The sequence below is a fragment of the Boleophthalmus pectinirostris genome, unplaced genomic scaffold (assembly GCF_026225935.1).
Source record: "Boleophthalmus pectinirostris isolate CB_2022bp ecotype Guang Dong unplaced genomic scaffold, ASM2622593v1 HiC_scaffold_22, whole genome shotgun sequence".
Classification (NCBI taxonomy): Eukaryota; Metazoa; Chordata; class Actinopteri; order Gobiiformes; family Gobiidae; genus Boleophthalmus; species Boleophthalmus pectinirostris.
Window position 1 is genome coordinate 25,649,296 of NW_026571190.1, and position 22,463 is coordinate 25,671,758.

A 22,463-nucleotide genomic window follows, 5' to 3' on the forward strand; every position below is an offset into this window, starting at 1 on the left:
AATGTAGAGGAAGACAGAGCCCAACCTTTGCCAGACATGAGCCGCGTCGCTGTGTTGTGCTAAATATTCCAGGATTGTTCTGGGTTCGCTCAATCATCTTTTTAATTTTTTTGTTTTAATTGTCACAACCAATGGAATAGTGTACTTTTAAGATCCTATATTATCCAAAATTAAGTCTTGGGAGCTTTAAGGAATGTTATAATGTTGTTACCTCATCAAAAACAAGCTGGAATTGTTGGGGTTTTTGTTTGTTTGTTTTGTTTCATTCATATATGTTTGAGCGATTCTTTATTATGAATCGCTTTATATCTCCATGTCTCAAAATGCTCTGTTCCACCTTGTGATGTCATGTAGTTTTCAAATTAACAGCACCTTTTACCTTTTGTCTAGTAGTGATTGGCAATTCCAGGTCTGAAATCATCCAAATGATTCTAGCGAAGGTGTATGGAGTTTAAAAACACACTGGAGCATGAGAGTGTTGTCTGTTTAAGAGAAAAACACAACTCCAAGGATGTTTTTTGATGAGGAAACAGCATTATGAACATACCTCATAAAATAGTGTAATAAAAATAAATTGTAAAAATAATTGTTGTATAACATCTGCCGCCCTTCAAATTGTCTCTTGGACAAATACAGGATTAATGAATTGAATTGAAACTAACCATAAACCCTGAATATTTCTGTTCATTTGCTAAAATATCTAGCTAATAATTGAACCAACCAAAAGGAAAAACATAAAGTAAAGACTGTGGTAAAACAAATATCTAAACGTAGACAGTCTTCAAGTTGAACTAATGAAGTCGTGAATGAATGCACTTGAATTGTGTAAACGTTGTATCTCATGTGACTGTACGATTACTGAGTGAGAAAAATATCATTCTGACCACCAAAATACCTGCCCAACCCTGACTAAATTTCCCCTTCCTAACAACAGAATAAATCAGAGGAGCAGTGAACCCAGCAGGGCCAGTGGTTATGGAGGAAGTGAGTGTTTGACAGAGGACCATTAGGATTTCAGCAAAGTCCGACAGCGTGTAACTGTAGCACTGTGTTTGGCCTTGTGTTGTCAAAAGCAAGGTTCACTCATGTTTTTCCTGGTTGGACCACATTGAGTCGATATACTGTGAATGCTGACATCCCAAACCCACATAGACCATAAACCAGTTTAGCCGAAGCACTTTCTGACACACAATAATATGTTTGGATCATTTGAGTTACTGCCTGACCTGATATAGGGTTTAAGATACATATGATACCAGTTCAAGGCTAAGTTTGTCGGGACTATTGATTTACATGTTTGTACATTAGATTTATGTTGTGTTATCGTATAAAACTACTGCAGACAGAGGCGGGTAGAGGCAAAACATTTTATCAGATAGGGGAACTTCAAAATTATATTACTGTGATAAATTTATGGTCCAAGAAATTACCCAAGTAAAGATACAAAGTGGAAACTAAATCAAGTAAGAATAACAGGATATAACACCTAATTTATCATTTAAAGTTAGAGTAATTAGAAGGACAAACTGTTAAATGTCAAATGTTAAATGTTAAATAATGCAAAACTAAATTTTTGATAGAGCACAAACATGAAAAAAACAAATCCTATTTCAAAGAATGATGCAAGTATGTTGTCAAAATAAATGATTTTGCGATGATTTCATTTAAACTTACTCACATTAGAAGACTAAACAAAATTTTTACTCAAGCACGAGTATTGTTACAGTATGCAAAATATTACTCGCGTAGAAGTGTAAGAACTGCTTTGTTTGTTTAAATACTACTTCAAAAAGTACAATTTTATCAAAAAGTAAAGTGAAAATTTAGCACCACCCACATCTTATACTTAGACTTAGATACATTTTATTGATCCACAAGGGAAGTTACTGAATGCATACACATAAAAGATCATTTGTAGTTGCTTATACTTGGAGGTTTGGAAGCTGTGACTTAGTTAAAGGTCGTCTGATTCATCAGCCGATTTCACTTCGTGGAAACCGTCTGACCTTGCAGCATTAGAATTTGTTCGCTTGACGGTAGGCGGGTACTTTTTTATTTAAACAATTGCTGCTATTTGGTTGTGACGCATGTAATGCAACTCTAACGGGACTAACTGGTATATTAAGCTTTTCCCAAATCCTGTAGGAAGAAGGGCAATAACATCTTTCCCCTTGATAAAATTCAAACATTCTCTTTGTTCTGGCTTTAACCCTCTCAGGCTCAAATTAATTAATTAATTAATCAGGAAAAATCTGATATTTGGGGAAAATTATAATATGGGGTAGTAATATACAATCCTGACTTTTTTATCCTTTGTGAACAAAAAAAGTATTTTGCACTTCTGGCAGGCCGTTTGCATGGAGCTGTTCTTGCACAGTCTGCATCGTCCACGTTTCTCAGCATGGATGAGAGAAAAGGCTCCTGAGTAAAAAAAGCTCATAAAATATGGATGTGGAGTAAGTAGGTAATTGGAATTTAGCTGTTGCAAATCTGCAACAATCTTAAAGGGTTAAATCCTCAATCTCAGGAATTGTTGCCAACACAGAATGTATGGCTCTTTGCTGATTGGCTGGTGCCCGAACTTGCACTTCTGGGGTTCTTGCAAACCGTCTAGTGTATTCTGATTCCTGACCTAATCGCTGGAGAGAAATGAAATTGAGTGGAGGTACTAGGTGGCGCTAGCCTGGCTAAGTTAAAGGTGCAGTGTGTAACTTTTCTGATGGAGAGCGCATCATCCGCTTGTTTCTATGGCTCCGTCATTGCTCTTCCTGGAATGTTCCACAGTATAATAGCTCTAAACAGCTCTAACTTAAGAAAATTATTGCTCAAAAATACCCAGAAGAACAAGCATTATGACTGTGTTGGCTTTACACAGATCTGACCTGTAACTTGGTCTGGTTTAGTTTCCATGATGATACAAAAGTTTAATACCATATTGTGAAACATTCCAGACTAAACAATAACATTTCCATCTAAAGCCAGACAGACAGACCCTCCACCAGAAAAGTTACACAGTGCACTTTTAAGAGGGAAAGAAATGACCTAATTTGTTGTGAAAATAATGTTACTGAAAAACACACTCAACTACAAGATACTATACTCAATAAAAGTAATTGTTAGGTTGCATCGTTATCATTCTTGAGTATCTATACACATCTGGATCCAGTGTTTTCCTACAGTCTGACCCACCCCTTTATTTATTCAGATCTCTTTCTCAGTTAATTTGCTCATTTGGCTTTGATGACGACTCAGCGCTTTCTGCATCTGATTCGCATTACTACACATTCTGGCCATTTTGGAGCCATTAGCGCGTTCCCCCTCCCTCCTCTGGGATACATGTGTTGGGCTTATTTGTCATGAGCTAAACTAGTCACCCACCATGCATTCAGTGACATTACAGATCTAGTAAAGAGTATTTATAGAACCACACATGTGTACTGTACATCTTGTGAATGTGGTCGGAGTTTACAATGCAAGATGTTCGTATAAGAAATGGCTTTTATGTGAAGGATGTAGAGCCTGAGTTGCCGTAGTGTTCTGTAGTATGTGGCTGTCATTTGCTTTTAGTGTTATGACTCATGCTTTGTTCTTTTCTCACACTTATAATATTCCAGTTTGTCTGTTTGAAATATGAACTTATGCTACTAATTACCCAGTTAGATAAATGAATAGCCAAATATCAAATAGTAACTGAAGTAAGGATGTTAGAGCTTTTTCAGTTCCGATACAGATTTTGATACTATGGCTTTAAGTGTCTGCTGATACCCGATATCATCAGATACCAGTACAGAGACTGAAAATATTATTTATTTAAGAATTTATTTCAAATGTGTTATGTAGTTTTTATTTATCTGTAAAGTAACTACAGAACAGCTTTATATAAATAAAAATTCAAACACTATGAGACCTTTTTGAACCGATTATGACCTATGAAGAGTATATCTTAGGATCTCAGGATATCGACCGATACTTTGAAGCCAAGATCTGATACAGCTATTTTTTCAGTATCACGCCAATTTTTGATACCAGTATTGAATCGGTAGCCAGGTTGGCGCCACCTAGTGCCTCCGCTCAATTTCATTTCTCTCCAGCGACTAGGTCAGGAATCAGAATACACTAGACGGTTTGCAAGAACCCCGGAAGTTATAGACCGCGTACCGACCAATCAGCGAAGAGCTGTGAAGCCTTTTGGTGATACAGCACATCAGTAAACAAAGCGGTTGAGATGGATGTAGATGAAGCCATACATTCTGTGTTGGCAACGATTCCCAAGATCGAGGATTTAAAGCTTGAACAAAGAGAGTGTTTGGTGAATTTTATCAAGGGGAAAGACATTACTGCCCTTCTTCCTACGGGATTTGGGAAAAGCTTAATATACCAGTTAGCCCTGTTAACGACGCATTACATACGTCATGACCAAATAGCAACGATTGGTTAAATAAAAAAGTACCCACCTACCATCGAGTGAACGAATCCTAATGCGTCAGACAGTTTCCACAAAGTGAAACCGGCTGATGAATCAGGCTATCGAATCGGTGCATCCCTACATTGAACGTGCTCTGTGTAGCTTTTCTAGGAGGACCACCAACTGGTTATGTTCTAGCTTTGCTTCAATTACAGTTTTTATATTGCTAAAAATATCACTATGGTGGTGTCATCTTCTTGAGTCTAGCGAGACAGATAAGTTTAATGCTATACTGTGGAAACTTCCAAGCAAACCATTAACATATCTAAATATTACATAAATACATACATACATACACAGTTTTTTTACTGTACACAAAGTCAATAAGTTTAAACTATAATCGTATGCATCTACCACTGGCTTAACTTCAGCCTGTAGACATTGCATAACAGAAGAATGTAACTCTATCTATCTTGTTGTTCTGTCTGATACATCGACTTGAGAAGACAATAGCTGTGGTTTGTGCCTGATGGTGTTTCGTGCCTCGGGGTCTTTTCCCTCTTCCTCCTCTGTTTGTTTTCCTGCTCTGTATCTCCCTTCAGCACATCTGTCCTGGGATGATACGCTGTACGCTCCAAGATACGGCTGTCCTTGAGAACGTGGTGACAGAAAGGAGCACCTGGGCCATGTTAGGACAGAGGAGCGTGAACAAAATGCTGTGTTCGTGCATTTGTTTTAGTCTAGTTAGAAGTGTATTCTTCTGGAGTTGTGAGAAACTGATGGGGAGGTAGACTGGACCAATTATTTCCACCTCATAGTCTGGGAATGTTTTGTACAGAATGAATGATAACTCACATTAGAATATTGCATGTTATAAAGTACAAATTACTGTAGAAAGAAGTAGGTTACCACATGAAATGTAAGTAAAAACACAAAACTTGTATCTTTAAAAGCCCCATATTATACTTTATCTAATCTATGTTATGATATTGTTTCCTTATCAAAAACATACAAGTTCGTTTTGTTTCATTCACACATGTTTAACACACAAACACTGCATATTTAGACTGTGTCACTTTGTTCCACCTTGTGATGTCATGTGGTAATACAATAAGTGCTCTACTGTGTTTTTAAACTCCATACACCTTCACTAGAATCATATGTATAATTTTAGACCTGGAATTGCCAATCTCTACTGAACAAAAGGTAAAAAGTACCTGTTAACTAGAAAACTGTACCTACTATCACATCACAAGGTGGAACAGAGCATTTTAAGCTTTGTAAATGTAGACAGACTTAGAAACCAATGTATGTTTTTCATGAGGTAACATTATATCGTGTGTAATTTGGGACCTTTCACTTTTCATGAATTTGGTGGAAAATAGTGTATGAAAGTTGCATTATGGGATGTTTTTCTTGATCTTCAAGTCCCAAGTGGCAACTCATTGTCTGTGCGCAGCTGTATAATGCAAAGAGGTGCTACAAAAACACAGCTGTGACAAACAAGACAAAAATAGTGAACCAAATCTGGAATCAGGAACTGATGCTTAAAAACTCACACTTTCCCTGTCCTTACAACAAGTCTACTGCACTGCAGGACCAGAATATAAAGAGAGCACAAGCCTTAAAGCACTTGAGTTGTTTAGTGTCGCCAGAGCCGGAGGCAGCGTAATCACAAAGTACCAGCAACACAGACTCTGATCTGAGGTCAGTGAAGGGGTCACACTCACTGAATATCTCTGCCCCGTCCTGACAGTGCGTGTGTAAATACAGTCGGCCATGTTTAATGTGAGGCCATAGTTTTGGCGCACGCTCTGCACTCACACTTATGAGTGGTGAAATGCTTTTATTTCAAGTCAACACAGTTTGGACTTTTTCACTGGGGTTATTCGAGGTAAGAGCTAAAAGAAAGGCAAGAGACTCCAGATAATAACTTACATCCAAAACATGTTCTGACTTCAGTGTTGCTGCATAAAGTAATAGTGATAGTGTTGTCATGATACTAAAATTTCAAACAGATTTTTGCTTCTAAGAAAAAGACTTGATACTGATTCTGATACCACAGTGATAATAAAAAACACTTGTTATTTAGACAATAGAATGTCATTTTCAACATTAAATCATAGTGTTTTCTTTAATATTACAATGCAGCCTTGTATCTATGTATCTAGGTTCTGTACTAGTCTTGTACTAGTCTTATACTTTTATGATACAGCTCAACATCATTATAAAGCTATTCAGGAAAGGTTAATTTCTGTTATGTGAATGTGACTTTTTAGCATTTAGTATTTAGATACCTGCTCAATTCAATTACAATTACAGTAGTATCTAGTTTCGATACTAGCTTTAGTATTGATTAATGTCTGATTTGTGATATTTATGACAACCCAAAGTAATAGCAGAGTTAGTAACTGGGCATAATATTCACCTCAGCATTGTGACTTTGAGTACAGCTTTTTTATTAATAACTCTCCCTGCTTCCGGTGTTGTGTAATAATTTTCCAATGTTTTTTTTTTTTGCATTATTTTATTCATGTAACAGTATGACTCTTCACAAATATGACCTTCTTAGTCTGAACGGGCTTGTGGGAAAGAGACGTTGGCTGAAGATGAAAGCATCTAATGTAGCCTTGGACTCCCACTCAGAGATAATAAAGCTCAACACAGGGGAAACATAACTGAGAGAGACATGGCAGCTTGAACTCTTCTCACAAGTTTGGTGTTGAGTTAAATTTTATATAGTAAGTCAGTTTTGTTAGCCTTTTTTCTTTCATTGGACCCTGTGTAGAATATGTAAACATTGTATTTTTAAAGGTAGTCTTCAAGTTAACAGTTACTTTTTACTTTTATCTTAGTAGAGATTGGCAATTCCAGGGCTGAAAATATCCAAATTACCCTAGTGAAAGTGTAAAATACAGTGGAGCACTTCCTGTATTATCACATGACATCAGAAGGTGGAACAGAGTGCCCTTTAAGTTTCACATATGAGTGTCATGTATTGTATTCATTTAATTTTAGATGCAAGAGCTTGAAATAAACACATACTTTTGACCAAACTGTATAATGACTATTACGAGTCTGGTCCTTGCAGCCATTTTGTTACAAGGAAAGAGCATGTTGCTGTTTCTGTGATGTTCATAATCAGAGACTGTTGGCCTAAATGGTCGGTTGTAAACAACGCTTCGCTGGCTGCTCACATTATACCATGTGGCAAATAGCTCTTCTTGGTTGTGTGTAAAATAGGCCTATTTTAATGCACCACACGCGATGCAGCCAGGACACAACACGACATAAACCACCATAAATATTTAATGTGTATGTGATGTAAGGGAACATTCTTACGGTTAATGGGAATATAAAGCTATTACATGACACTACTGCTTTAAAATGTTTGTGTGACATGGATATTCCCAAAGCAATGTGTACTTTAAACAGTGGCAATTAGTATATTAAACTTAGGTATTATTAAAGTGGTCATATTAAGCTATTTTCTGATCTATGTTATAATGTTGTTTCCACGTCACAAACATACCCGGAGTTGTTTATTGTTTCATTTATACATGTTTAACACACAAGCCCTGCATATTTCTCATTATATCTTAAACAGAAAACACTGTTCCACATTGGGATGTCATGTGGTAAAACAGGAAGTGCTATACAGTACTGTGTTTTGAAACTCCATATACCTTCACTAGAATCGTTTGGATGATTTCAGGAGTGGAGAAAGATAACTGTTGAAAACTACACCTTCATGAAGGTGGAAAATATAATTTTAAGATTTGGAGAATTAAGGAATAAAGGGTTACTCAAACATGTGTATGAAACAAAACACAACTCCAGTATGTTTTTGATGAAGTAAAAGCATTATAAGAAGCTATGGTTCACAGGAGTCAATTTTGTGCAATATAGGACCTTTAAGTTTAAGTTTTGTTTTGTTTGTTTCATTCCCACATTTCATCCAGCATATTTACTCAGTCTCCCTCTCCAAGACTTCAGCTACACAACTACATCCTTCAATACATAACGTAACATAATACCTTGTGAAAAGTAGAATGAATGTGAATTCATAAATGGCTCTTGGTTGACGTTGTTGTATCTTCTTCTCTTTGCAGCTCTGAAGAGGTCCTTTGAGGTGGAGGATGTGGACACCTCTGCCCATTCCCCAGGCTCTCGTCGCACCACCAGCTCTCCTCACCGTAACGCCATGTCCCCCACCAGCATCTACTACCGCGATTTGGGCAGCGCCACCTCTGCCCCCAACAACAACAGCGTCAACTACAGCCAGCCCCGCTCCATCATGGGTGGAGGGGGGTCCAAAACTCCTGAACCAGTGTCCCGCCGCTCCGAGCTATCCATCGACATCAGCTCTTCCAGTAAACAGGTGGACAACATCACCAGTCCAGCCTCTGCTCGCTCGGTCAGTAGCGCACTCAAGCGTCCTGAAGTCCTGGGCCACTCCAGAACACCTGAGATGGGACATAAGAGAGAGGTGACCTTCGCCAAGACCCCCACGGACTCCCCGGTAACACGGCGCAACGATGGCAACAGCAATAACGGGTTCGGTCGTGAGCAGCATCACCCACGGAAGTTGGAGACATCCAATCCAGGAGATGTGCGTAAACCCGACATAAGCATCACCAGGGCCCCCCCAGAGAACAACGGGCACAACCACCCTGCGGTGCACCACCCGCACCACCCCAACCCCCACCATAACACCATCGTCACCACCTTCCGCTGCTCCTCGCCGAGCCACGGACGCAAGTCGCCCAACCCTGACAGTAAGTGGCATGTGTCGTGTGGGATGTGTCATGTCAGATGTTGTTTAGGCTAATGTGGCTAATTGTCATTGATTGAAGTGTGACTTCTGCTACATGCTAACAGCTACATGCTAACTGCTAAAGGGGTGTACAGGTCAACAGAGAATACATCATGTAAAGTGACATTGAAGTTCACATTTAAAACAGTAGGTTGTATGGTCAATAGAGATGATTAGAAAATATTGAAGTGCATCACTTTCAGGGATGCAGTGATACAGGTTTTTCTGTTCTGATATTGATGTCAGTACCTTGGCTTAAGCCTCTGCCGATGTCAACCAATACTAGGGCAGAAACTTCAAACACAAACAGCGTAAGGTAAAAAAAAAGTTTTGTAACTGTTAAAGCAGCTCTATAAAAATACAAGTTAAATATTATGAGACATTTTGGGCCAGCATTCGTTTTATTAGGGGTGTGCAAAAATATCGGAATATCTATATATTGTATCGTTTAATGTGATGATACAGTATCGATATCGTGGGCTGCTGTATCGATATATCACTAAGAGTATTTTCAGGTGTATTTTACTAAATTATTTTGTTACAGTGCTACAGTTTTGTTGCTTGTGGAGTGAAAGGAAGCTCATTTATGCGACACATTTGACATTTTTAGTGTTTTGAGGATTAAAATGTTTGTGTTTCAGATGAACTTTGCACAAGAAATGGTTTAACAAAGCCTTTTAGTATCACAGCCACGATTTAGCCTTTATTTTTTATTGAACCGTATCGAATCGATTTGAAATATATCGTATTGAATGGAAAGTGCACTGTATCGAGATATGTATCGTATCGTGGCCTGTGTATCGAGGTATGTATCGTATCGGCAACTTCTTAATGATACCCAGCCCTAGGTTTTATAGACCAAAATGGAATATCAGCTGAATTGATATCTTGGAAGCAAATATTTGATCTACCAAAATTTTCAATACTGGTGCTAATATCCTATACCAGAATCAAAATGGTGTATCCCTAATGGAAATGTTTTTTAGATGTGCTTTGTATTGTTTGAGATTGTGGGTCTCTTCATTACAACATGTGGTTCTTTATAAAATACATTTGGTTTTGCATGAATCTGGTACATAAAAGATTCACAAATGACCCAAAATGTATTTGAGGGACTATATGGTGCTGAAAGCAGATTATGTTTGCTGGGTTTTAAACAGAGTTCCCATTGTGCTCAGTGCATGCCCTCCCTGCCCTGTCTAGGCCTCTGATGGTAAAACACAAATGAAAGTCGACCTTGGGCTGTTTTTTAACTCCACCAGCTTTTGTAATGGTTTTGTGTGTCTTTATGAGCTCGGGGTGACAGTGTGATCAGTGGAAAACAGAAATGTAATAAAGCCACATAAAGCTAAATGACATTTTCTTCTGTGTAAAGGGGGCGGTCGAACTGGGCTTAAAATGTTGTCACAGTTTCCAGGTTTTCTGTCTGACTGTGGCTCTCTGGGCTGATGTGGCAGACTCTCACAGTATCACATCTCACATGGGTGAAGACAGCCACAGAAGCAGCTTAATTAAGTGGGCATCTGTCTGCTCACTGTGTCCTTGGGAGTTGTCTCGGTTGGTTTCTTATACTTTTATTGCACACTTTAAAGTATCAGAAAGTTTAGTTTTTTTTCTTGTTAGTAAAAATTGGTTCCAAGGCTTTGGTCGAAGGTCCTATATTACACAAAATTGACTCTTGTGAGCTTTAAGTAATATTAGAATGTATTTCAATGTATTGTGTTTTGTTTCATTCACACATGTTTGAGTAACCTGCTATTATTAGTCTCCAAAGCTCAAAATGCTCTGTTCCACCTTGTGATGTCATGAAGTGGTAGTTTTCAAGTTAACAGCTACATTTTACATTTTGTTCAAAAGAGACAGTCAATTCCTGAGCTGAAATTATCCAAATGATTCTAGTGATGGTGTATGGAGTTTAAAAACACAGTCAAGCACTTGCACCTGTATTAGTACATGACATCACAAGGTGGAATGGAGTATTTTCTGTTTGAGAGAAAAACTCATCTTAAATATGCAGGGTTTGTGTGTTAAACATGTATGAATGAAACAAAACACAACACTGGGTGTGTTTGTGATGAGGAAACATCTTTATAACATAGATGACAAATAGCTCTTGTATTGGCCCTTTAAAAGTAGCAACAGTGGCCTTGGGTGCATGGTGCACAGTGGCAGCAATAACAAATACTTTCTGATGTGAAGTAGACATTTTTTTCTGTTTTAGTTGAGTGCTGCCTGATTCTGCGTGGCATGAGTAATCATATTTCTTTTTATGAAACACATTTTTAATCTTATTGTAAATCTTGTGCAAACAGAGCCGTATATTCTGGACAGGCAGCAGACGTGTGTGTTCTGGTGTAGTCATGGAGTCCCAGTGGTTTTGAGAGCTGAGCTCTGGCAACAGCAGCACAGAGCAGTTAAACAGTACGTCTATGGCAGCTGGAGCTGAGGCCAAGCACCAGACAGAGAGGCTGTGGGGCAGATTACAGGGTGCCACTGCTTTCTATTCTGCAGCTCAGAGTGGATGCAGTTGGATTTGTTTTCAGCTCTTAACTTTTTTGTGGATACTAGTGCTTTTTTGATCCTAAGAGTGGATTGTGAAGAGGTCTTAATTAAATGTGAACTGACAGGAAGCCCCAGGCTTGTGGTCAGACTTTTTATAGCACTGCGCAAACCTACAGCAGCATTCAAACACGGCCTCTGTGTTGGGTAAAAGAACCAGGGTAAATAGATAAGGTTTTGTGACTATAGACACCTACTGGGTCAGAGTATCCCCAAGACTACATAGTGTTTCCATTGTCATCATTTGGTATTAAGTATTCAATCAAATGAAACAGAAAAAGCACACAGAGTTCTTATAGAGGTGCACATGCAAGAAGCAGGTGGTCGAGGTCCAAAATCAAAAAGCCTTCGTCAGATCATTGTATCTTTTGCCTGACTATGAAACACATGCTTTACTTCAGATTCTAACAGAAATTGATAGAATAGACACGCTTCAGTTTGTTGCATCTTAGGTTGTCATAATATGAACCACAGAAAATAACAGATATGATCAGTGGGAGGAGCATGGCTTCATGTTTGTGAATACATAATTTATCATGTACTTTTTCTTTGTACGAGTGAAATTTTTATTTTTATTTTTTACTGTACTATGATTAGATTTCAACAAATTCATAAATAGAAATAAAATATACATGTGTTTAGTACACTTAATGTAGATTTCACAACATTTTTCTTTATTATTTGAGCTTGAAAAAGAGTGAGAAGAACTTCTAACTACCAGTCTTGCAGGTAATATTTATATTATCATTCATTTATATTGTACATTTAAAATAGTTTTGTGATAATCCTGCTTTTTTGTTATTTTATCAGTGGCATAAATTAGTTTCAGTGTTATCATTTATCGTCTATATTTTCCTCAGCAATATATCATACTTCAAATTGTGTTATTGTGACAGGCCTATTGCAACAAACAGTGCCATATTTTTGAGTTGGGTCATTCCACGTTTTTTTTTTTTTTTTTTTTTTTTCCGTGGACAGATGACATCATTCCCTGGCAGTGCTTCCTTCTATGTTCTGCCAACAGGACTGTTCCTCTGCTCCACTGTGACCTCACGCAGCGGGCTTCCTCTCTCTGGGTCATGTGATCTCTCTTACTCCATTTCCCCGGCAACAAACAATTTGACTTTGATCTGACATAGAGATCAACAGTAGGATGTTGATGTAAGCGGTGGAAACATGAAATGGAAAGTTCTATTGAACTAAATGTAAATACATAAATACAAAAAATAAGGATTTAACAGCTTGCATGTGAAGTCCAGCAATTTTATTTAAGGGTCCTATATTACACAAAATTGACTTTTTTGAGCTTTTAGTCATGTTATAATGTTGTTACCTCATCAAAAACATATCTGGAGTTGTGTTTTGTTTCATTCATACATGTAATCATTATTTATTAGTCTTTGTATTTGTTATTTATTAGCCTTAGTATTTGTGTTTTAAACATGTGTGAACGAAACAAAACACATCACCAAGTATGTTTTCAATGAGGAAACAACTTTACAGATCCAAAATAGCGTAATATGAGCCTTTTAAGGCTATTTACTCCTTCACATTGATTCATATCTGTGTGGCAGGCAGAAGCTTATCAGGGGAGGCAGACCTGCTGTTCGTCAATCATCACAACATGAGACAACAGACCACAGTATCTCTCACATCTAGAGACACAGGCTGAGTGCTCTTGTGTTTGCAAACAACCTCCTATCACATCTTTCTGCATTCTTTTTATACTCACAGATATTTCTAATGCTATATATAGATTATATTGCAGTTTTGTGTTGGGTTTTTTTTGTTTTGTTTTTTTTTCCTCACGGTATTAAATCAGATTGTATGTATATGTACCACCAAAGATAGAGCATACAGTAGTTGTGAAAGTGAAGGTTGTAAGCGTATAGTCCTAGCTGTTCCAGCTGCAGTCAGGTTGTTGTATAATCAAGCATAAAGAGTACTGGGAGTAAACTGAATTAAGCTTTCTGCAGCACATTATAATAACTACACATAATTAGCCTTAAAAGAGTACAAGTACGAATTTTTATTCATATACTGTAGAACAAATTAAGAATGATTCATGCTACTTCATCAATAGCCTAACTCCTAACCTCTTAGGAGCCCTAACTCCTTACTCAGCCTGGATCCTATTTATTCAGTATGAAAAGTTTTCTTCATGATTTGTATAGGCCAAAGTGGGGTCAGCGGCCCCCTGGTGGGCCTCAGGGGCATTGCAAGTTTGTCCACAGAACAAGCATGAAATTAACTTTACATCATTCATTTGCTCAGTTCATGACTTTAAATCCGCCCATAGGCAATATTATGTGAACCTTTTACATTAAATCTGTGAGGAGAATCATTACAAGTGTGCATTATCATTTGGGGGTGCTGTGCAGTGGCTCTGCTGATGTAGTTAAATTAATTAGGTGTAGTTATTTTTATAACTACTTTTATAACATGTAACCATATTTCTGCTGAAAAAAACTTTTTGTATACTTTTAGTTTTTGTAACTACATTGTTCAATTACTTTTTTCACATGAAAATTAAAGATATTTACTATTTCACAAGAGCGTATGAGAAATTTTATTCACAACTCATATATCAGACCCCCAGTTGACCAGATCATTTCTCAGAAATGATTTTATCTTTGAAGATGACAAAGGAGGGAAGTTGAGGTTAGAGGAGGCTAGAGGTGCCAGCTGTGTTAGATGATTTGTTTCAGCCTGTCACTGGGTCAGAGGGGACTTTCTTGTGAGAAATGTTTGGTTTCCGAGATTTGCCTCTTTTGAACTCATCCACACAGGTACACAAGTTACATGTTTGCGTCCTCAGGCTCAGTCTCATCCAAAGTTTTTCCATTAGCCCAAACTGATTCCAAACAGATTCTGTTGACCTGACTAATTATAGTTTGAAGACACAGCAAATGCATCATGCAAATGTCATTTTTCATATACTGTCACCTGAACATAATATTTTAAGTGGCTTAATTAATAAATACATTAAATAAGCAAATAGTAAATGTTACTGTTTGTGAAAAGCTGACCAATAGAGGACACTGTGGAGTTTGTGCTTCATTTTGATCAGTAAGGAGTTCATTATATTGTCCAGCAGAAGTTTCTATGTAGTTATGTGAATAGTGTCTAGTGTTTGGCTTTTCCAAAAAAGAGTGACATTGTATATAATATATTTCTTTTTATTATTTTGTTAGGCATGTCTTTTATGCAGTGATGTTTTATGTAATGAAGTTCGTATTGACACACCTGGAAACTTTCCTTTGTATTTTTATTTGGGGTACAAATAGATAGGGTTTAATTTGCTTTAGAAAACAAATCGTATTTACTTTTATATTCTTTTACTTATATTCTTTTACTTATTTACTTACCTTGGATAAAATAGACTTGACTTGTCTTTGGCACATGTAAATGCATTTTCAAAACAGCCATTCAGTTTTACCTTATCCTGTTAGAATCCTATAAGCCTCCAATAAAGGCAAAGGAAATCCTAGGATCCCTGAGAGAATCCTATTGGACAATTTTTAAATCTTTGACAAATATTTCTCAAATTACATTTTGTGCTGTTTACACCCACGTTTAGGCTACTCTGTAGCTTTAATAAAATAAAATAAAATAAAATTATAAAAAAACAAAACAAAAAAAACAAAAACAAAACAATTGTTCTCTGTGCTTCACTTCACAACCACCAGAGGGCAGTGTGTGACAGTTAAACGGTGATTGCAGGTCCATCTTCACCTCAAATACACTTTGTATGTCTCATTCAGAGTAAACAAACAAACAAAAAAAGATCAAATACAAACACCTTAGTAAAATCAGTTCTTTTAATAACAGACGGTCCATCTGAAGTAGTCTTTGAAGCCTCTTACAACAAATACTGACAGGACACATGTAAAGGAAGCACAGACCACACTGACACAGTTCTGTGGCGTCCTGAGGAAGGTCCCGGAAGTTTGAGTTTACATTGAGCATCTGGAGGAAGGTCAGGGGTTAAAGAAGTTTCCCACCACTGCACAGTAACCTTTGACCTTTGGGAGAAATCATGCCAAATCTCTCAGCAGCACTGCTCCTCTCTCTGTGTCTCACTGTGGACATTTTCACTTTCACATGCATGTTTGGATACAACTTCTCTGCTTGGAATTTGGCACAGTTTATCAGGCAACTGTCTAATTTCACTGTATGATTTTAATCTTACTATAGCTCTAATGTTTATGATGTTGTCACCTCCTCAAAAACATACCTGGTGTTATGTTTTGTTTTTGTCTCATTCACACATGTTTGAGTAATCCTGTGCTATTGGTCTGTTTCCATCTCCAAAGATCAAAATGCTCTGTTCCACTTTGTGATTCCATGAAGTGGTAGTTTTCAATTTAACAGCTAACTTTTATCTTTTGTACAGTAGAGATTTAACCAGGCTGGCGCCTTCTATTGCCTCCACTCAATTTCATTTCTCTCCAGCGACTAGGTCAGGAATCAAAACGGTTTGCAAGAACCCCAGAAGTGTGAGTCCGGACACCAGCCAATCAGCGAAGAGCCATACATTCTCTGTTTGCAACGATTCCCGAGATCGAGGATTTAAAGCCTAGAGCACAGGTGTCAAACATAAGGCCTGGGGGCCAGATCCGGCCCTCCAAGACCTTTAATGTGGCCCTTGGGTGATTTTCTACTAAAATATTTTAATTATATTTTCTATTAAAATATTGGTAATTTTCTGCGGGGCTGAGCATAGCAGTATCTCTAGCGTCTCTGTACGTGGCCCCTCCCACCAGAGCAGCACAAATGAAGACTTGTTTCTTTCCAAACATTCTTAAAGGACGATCATTTTGACTGTTGACCGTGACACCCTCATCAGCAAAATGTCCAAAATGAGAAAAGTGGACACCGAGTGCAGGATTTTCCCAGAAAAATTGACTTATTCCTGTTTGCATACAAGTTATTGTTAAAACATTGTGTTGAAATTGATTTTTTCTTAAAGTTTCAGGTTGTTCATAATATTATAATATTATAATAAGAAAGAGTTCATCAATTAAAAAAGATTTCTGTAGGTTGGATTTGGCCCCCGGACCAAAATGAGTTTGACACCCCTGGCCTAGAGGATTTAAAGCCTAGATTTAAAGATATACCAGTTAGCCCCATTAGTGGCGCATTACATATGTCACAACCAAATAGCAGCGATTGGTTAAATAAAAATTTTTAAAAAATTTTAAAGTACTCGCCTACCATCGAGCGAACGAATCCTAATACTGCAAGTTCAGACGGTTTCCACGAAGTGAAACAGGCTGATGAATCAGACTTGTAGAGACTGGCATTGGCTGAAATGATCCAAATGATTCTAGTAAAGGTATATGGAGTGTTTCGCATCCTTATCCAGACCTTTTATCTTTTTTTACGTGTGTGTCACATAGGCTGTACAAATGGACATCATGGGGGCACTTGCAACTCCATCCAGCTCGGATTCATATTGAAAAAACGCTGCCACTTTCTGTAACTGCTGCTGTGATCCTTGTTAAAATGTTTGTTTTAACCCGCTCTACATGATCCTGGTGTTTTTATTTTACTATTTTGACCATAAATCAATTCCTATTCCAAATATAGAACTTAATAACATGACACTCCCTTAGTCCAGTTCTTTATACAGTCTCTGGTGAGAAATCATGTTGCTAACTAATCCCCTCTGCTCATCATCAGTCAACCCATGCCCCAAGTAAGAATGTAGTATAATATAGTCAGATAACACGCAGGCATAGGACACTGTAAATTCCTCTCATACATGCTATCTGTAAACATGTCCCCTTTGGTCTTTATGTAGCGTCCAGTCTAAGTACCAGCTGACATTTTATACTCAGAAGTAAAGGTCAGGTGAGGTTGTGGCTCTACATTTTTCGCTAATGATGTTCACTTGCTGCTCGCTGATGGGACACATACTGAAAATAACAGCCAGCATTGGTCCGTGGACAAACAGATGGTCAGCCGGGCCACAGTGCTGCCATCTGCTCCAGTGGGGAGAGCAGGGGTACTAATGTAGTCTGCAAAGAGCCCCATGTGGAGGAGGATAAATAAACAAAGACATTTTATGTGTCTCACTGAATTACATGCTGTTTGAATCCTTATATTCACTCCATAGTATTTTTTTATGTTTATTTTATCGCCGTGCCAAGTCTATCCAGTTACTGAGTGGTCCCAAGCCAGCCAATAAGATTCATCGCAATCAATATCTTATAACACCCCATGATATTACGCCTTCCTGTATGTCAACATATAAATAAATCATACTTTTTTTACTCTCCGAACACAATATCCCAACATGAAGGTCCATTAAAACCTGCTAACGTTGTCTAGTCCTATGAATGTTCTGAAACACGTATAATTCTTGTTAGTTTCAGTTTTATCAGATGTTGTATGTTTGGACATTATTTTAATTCATGCCCTTATTTTTAATTTTATTTTATCACGGTTTATATTATCATAAATGTTGCACGATAACGCCAAGGCAAGTTCTTAGTTTGTCAGTTCTATTCACTCCCTAATGCATTTGCAAAAAAAAAAAAAAAAAAAATGTTCATAGAAAATTGCAGCCAGAATCGTTTTTTTTTTTTGTATGTTTTTTTTTTGCACCGACAAATTTCCATCCTTGCTGTGAGCTGGCTTGCATCTCCACAAACCTGACTCTTATTTGTCCTGGAAAAAGACCTCCTCTTGCTGGCATGGAAATGTTGTTCATTTGGCCAGAATCTTTCACAGTATGGCATAATACTTATCTATCACCAAAGAATGTTTTCTGCTACTTCTGCTTTCTACTTTCACAGAGTAAAGCAGGTGACGTGCCACCTCCAGAAAGTTACTGTACATAGTGTTTGCATTTGTATCAGTTCCTCTAACTTGTTGAGTGTCTATGTGGTGTCTTGGCTCCTGTCCCATTAATGAGCCGGAGGTTCCCTGGACATCAGCCCTCTGGAGACACTCATGTTTATTGTTCTGCAGGGAAGCTCTCCACTTGCACATATTAATCAAACACGAGCGATGAGTTAGCTCGATTTCCTGCTTCCTACAGTGCATCAGCTGCCACACAGGCTAACCTACCCTGCCAGGAAAAACTGTTCTGGAGACACAGAGACCAGGCAAAACTGAAGAATGGATCCTATTAGCAGTGAGGAGTGTAACCCTGACACGCAGGCCTCTTGTGAGTATCTGTCTTTGTAGAGCGGCAGTGACGACTGGTTCTAATTAAACTTTAAGGCAAGTTTTGCTTTTAGAGAATTAGAGCAATGTGCAGATTTGGTTACCTTCACGATTTGCTCAGGAATTTACTACAAAGTGTCATGTTATGTTTGATGATATCCGTTTACATTGGGTCATTTCAAGGGAAGGTATCTATGGATTTCATGCTCTTTACAGCCAAGATCAAATAACATTCAAACTCTCTAAGATGGAAGCTGTGATGGTTTTGATATTTTAAATGTCAATATAGTTGTAATCATTAATAATTCAAGCATGCCTTTTCTTTAGTGGGACTAATACAAAGTTTAAATTGCAAAAGTGAAAGCTGATGTGGTAGTATCTCAGTAGTAATCCATACAAGTAGCTAGTAGTTGTGCCACTAAAAATGCAGTAGCAATAGCTGTACTAGCCTAGAAAGTAGTAATATTAAACTAAAATAGCCACCACGGTACAAAAAGATGTCTGAATTTGATGTTGTAACTGAAAAAAATTTAATATCTGACAACTATTATTTGAGTACATCAGCCCCATTGTTGTAATGCTTCAGAAAACACGTTTTAGTTGCTACAGTTTTGTTCCAAAGAATACACCGATCTTTGTTTTTGCATGTTTTTCAAATTTACTTGAAGTTTTGGGAACACTTAGCAGTATAAGTGTTGAGATAAACCCTCCATGCACCACACATATGTTGCCTCCATTTGAAGCATGGGGGAGCGCAGCAACCACAGCAACACAAAACATAACAGGAAGTCTCGAGAGAAGCCAGCTATCTCATGTAGTAGATACCCGAGCCAAGCCAGATGTTCCTCTTCTTCTGCCCCCCTCTCCCCCTGCGGACCCCTATATCCATGACCCCTCTTCCTCTCAGCTTTCATTGGTCTTCCTCTCTCGTCCAGTGAAAAATCTGTGTCACTGACTAAACCCTCTGACTCATAGGGGTGACTTTTTAAATGAAGTCAGTGTGTGCTTTGTCTTGACCTTTTGGGCCAATCACAGGGCTCTGTAATGAGTCCCACTATGGCGCTCGTTGGCTGTTAGTTATCAGTTACCTCTTCACCCCATCTGGTTTATTACAGCAGAGCTGAGCTGGTACACCACTGTCAGAAGTGTTTTATGGTGTTAATTGAGTAAACCAGATGTAATCCCAAACAGTTCTATGACTACAGTTACTAAGAGTTACACTTAGACAAACTATTCATCCACAAGGGAAATTATTTGGACACAGTAGTTCACACATCACAATATATTACAATAACAAAAATAAAATAAAATATAAATGGTAATAATAAATTCTAAATAAGTAGCAAAAATATACTTACAAGTAATACAAAGATATCTCTGCTGTATACAAGAATTCATGAACTCTTGGAATAGAAGGTAGAATACATGGCAAAGGAGAAATTCAATTTGTCAACTGGGCAACATTTGGTTGAATACGTCATCTAAGCTGCTTCTTCAGTTCTGTATTCAACCAAATAAACTTTTGTCCAGTTGACAAAATTAATTTCTCCTTTGCCATGTATTCTACCTTCTATTCCAAGAGTTCATGAGAAAACAGTGTTAAGAAGAAACAGTGATTGACATGACATAAGGTGATCTGTTATATAAGGGTGAGTTGTTGTACAGTTGTAGGGAGTATTATCTGTTATATAAGGGTGAGTTGTTGTACAGTTGTAGGGAGCATTATCTGTTACATAAGGGTGAGTTGTTGTACAGTTGTAGGGAGCATTATCTGTTATATAAGGTTGAGTTGTTGTACAGTTGTAGGGAGTATTATCTGTTATATAAGGGTGAGTTGTTGTACAGTTGTAGGGAGCATTATCTGTTACATAAGGGTGAGTTGTTGTACAGCTGTAGGGAGTATGGTATGGATGTAATCTTGTATCTCTCGCTGTTTGAGCTGTAGGAGTCAGTTGGAGAATGAGCTCCTCTGTCCTACAGTCTGGTGCAGTGGGTGAGTTGTTGTACAGTTGTAGGGAGCATTATCTGTCCCTCTATAGTCTGGTGCAGTGGGTGAGCAGGAGTGTCTGGGATGGAGAGCAGTTTGTCCAGTGTCCTCCTGTCCCAGTATGGTATTTTTGAAGTGGAACACCAATTTTGACATAAATAGGTATACATTAGTTTTAGCCATCAGGCCAAGTTACAGATTAGATCTGTGGAGACGGGACCCCGATCACAGCATGAAAGTATGGTTGTATTTCATTGTATTTTTGTCAGCTTGTATTTGAATAAAAGCTGATACGTAATGTCATACTGTGGAACATTCCAGGCAAACCAGTTACATTTTACAGCTATGTCAGTACAAACTGGTCATTATTTGCCTATATCAAATTACTTGCAGTAATAACCAGACTCATTTTTATTTGTTTTAATTGATTTTAATATTATGAAAGAAAAAAACAACAAAAAAATAAAACCCTCCTACACTCTCCCTATCTACACCCCAAGAATCGAATCAGTAAAATTGCCCAGTTTCCAAGTATGTGTATAATTCCTTTCATAATGTGGAAAAAGATCTGACCACCATTGTTTATGACTATTGCATTTCACTGGTGACCACTCCAAGTTATGCAGCATCATTATTGCATCTATTTGCCCATAAATCATTTCTTCAAAGCCACAGTAATCCCATTAGAAGCAACAGAAGTAGCCATCTTAAAAGCAGACTTTGCCTTTTGATCTCAGAGTTCTCACAAAGGACACAAGCCTCTCAAAAGCTTTATGCTGACAAGATTGTTTTATTGTTTTCAATGTGCTACATAAAATAAACGTATCCTGATAAATCCAGAGTTGCAGGAAACTAGTGATTTTCTGCCAAGATCCGAAAATGGAAATGCTTTTTGAGCAGTAAAAATAGCTTGCACTTTCAGCTAGGGTGAGAGCGGCATCTTTATAGATACTCAATATACTGTGCTGTAACGATGGGAACTCACTGTCAGCTCAGTCCTTGTGGTTTTGGCCTATGATATCATCAGAAGTAGGGCTGGGTATCATTAAGAAGTTGCCGATACGATACATAACTCGATACATAGGCCACGATACAATACGTGTCTTGATACAGTGCACTTTTCAAATCAATTTGATACAGTTCAATAAAAAATTAAGGCTGAATCATGGCTTTGATACTAAACATCTTTGTTAAACCACTTCTTGTTTAAAGTTCATATGAATCATGCCCATTTTGATGATCAAACAGTGAATATCTCAAATCTGTTGCATAAACAAGTTTCCTTCCTTTAAACAAGCAACGAAACTGCAGCACTGTAACAAAATTATTAAGTTAAGTTTACCAGAAAATACTCTTGGAGATATATCGATACAGCACCCCATGATACTGATACTGTATCATCGCATTAAACAATACGATATATCAATATTTCAGCATTTTTGCACACCCATAATCAGAGGTATAATACTCCCTACAATGGAAACAGGGTCTAAATAGTTCATGATTGTGTGTTGGAACTC

General features: G+C 37.8%; 1 protein-coding gene across 4 annotated transcripts in view; it reads left to right on the forward strand.

Annotated features, from left to right (window-relative positions):
* The window catches only part of septin9b (septin 9b), an 85,665-nt gene that overhangs the window by 31,619 nt on the left and 31,583 nt on the right, over positions 1-22,463 (forward strand). For 3 of the 4 annotated variants that reach the window (XM_055157972.1, XM_020938455.2, XM_020938454.2), the window contains exon 2: positions 8,518-9,183. In XM_055157972.1, coding sequence (XP_055013947.1) covers positions 8,518-9,183 — 666 coding nt within the window. Of the gene's footprint in view, positions 1-8,517; positions 9,184-18,666; positions 18,958-22,463 lie in introns of those variants that run through there. The other variant, XM_020938456.2, reaches the window with a different exon arrangement.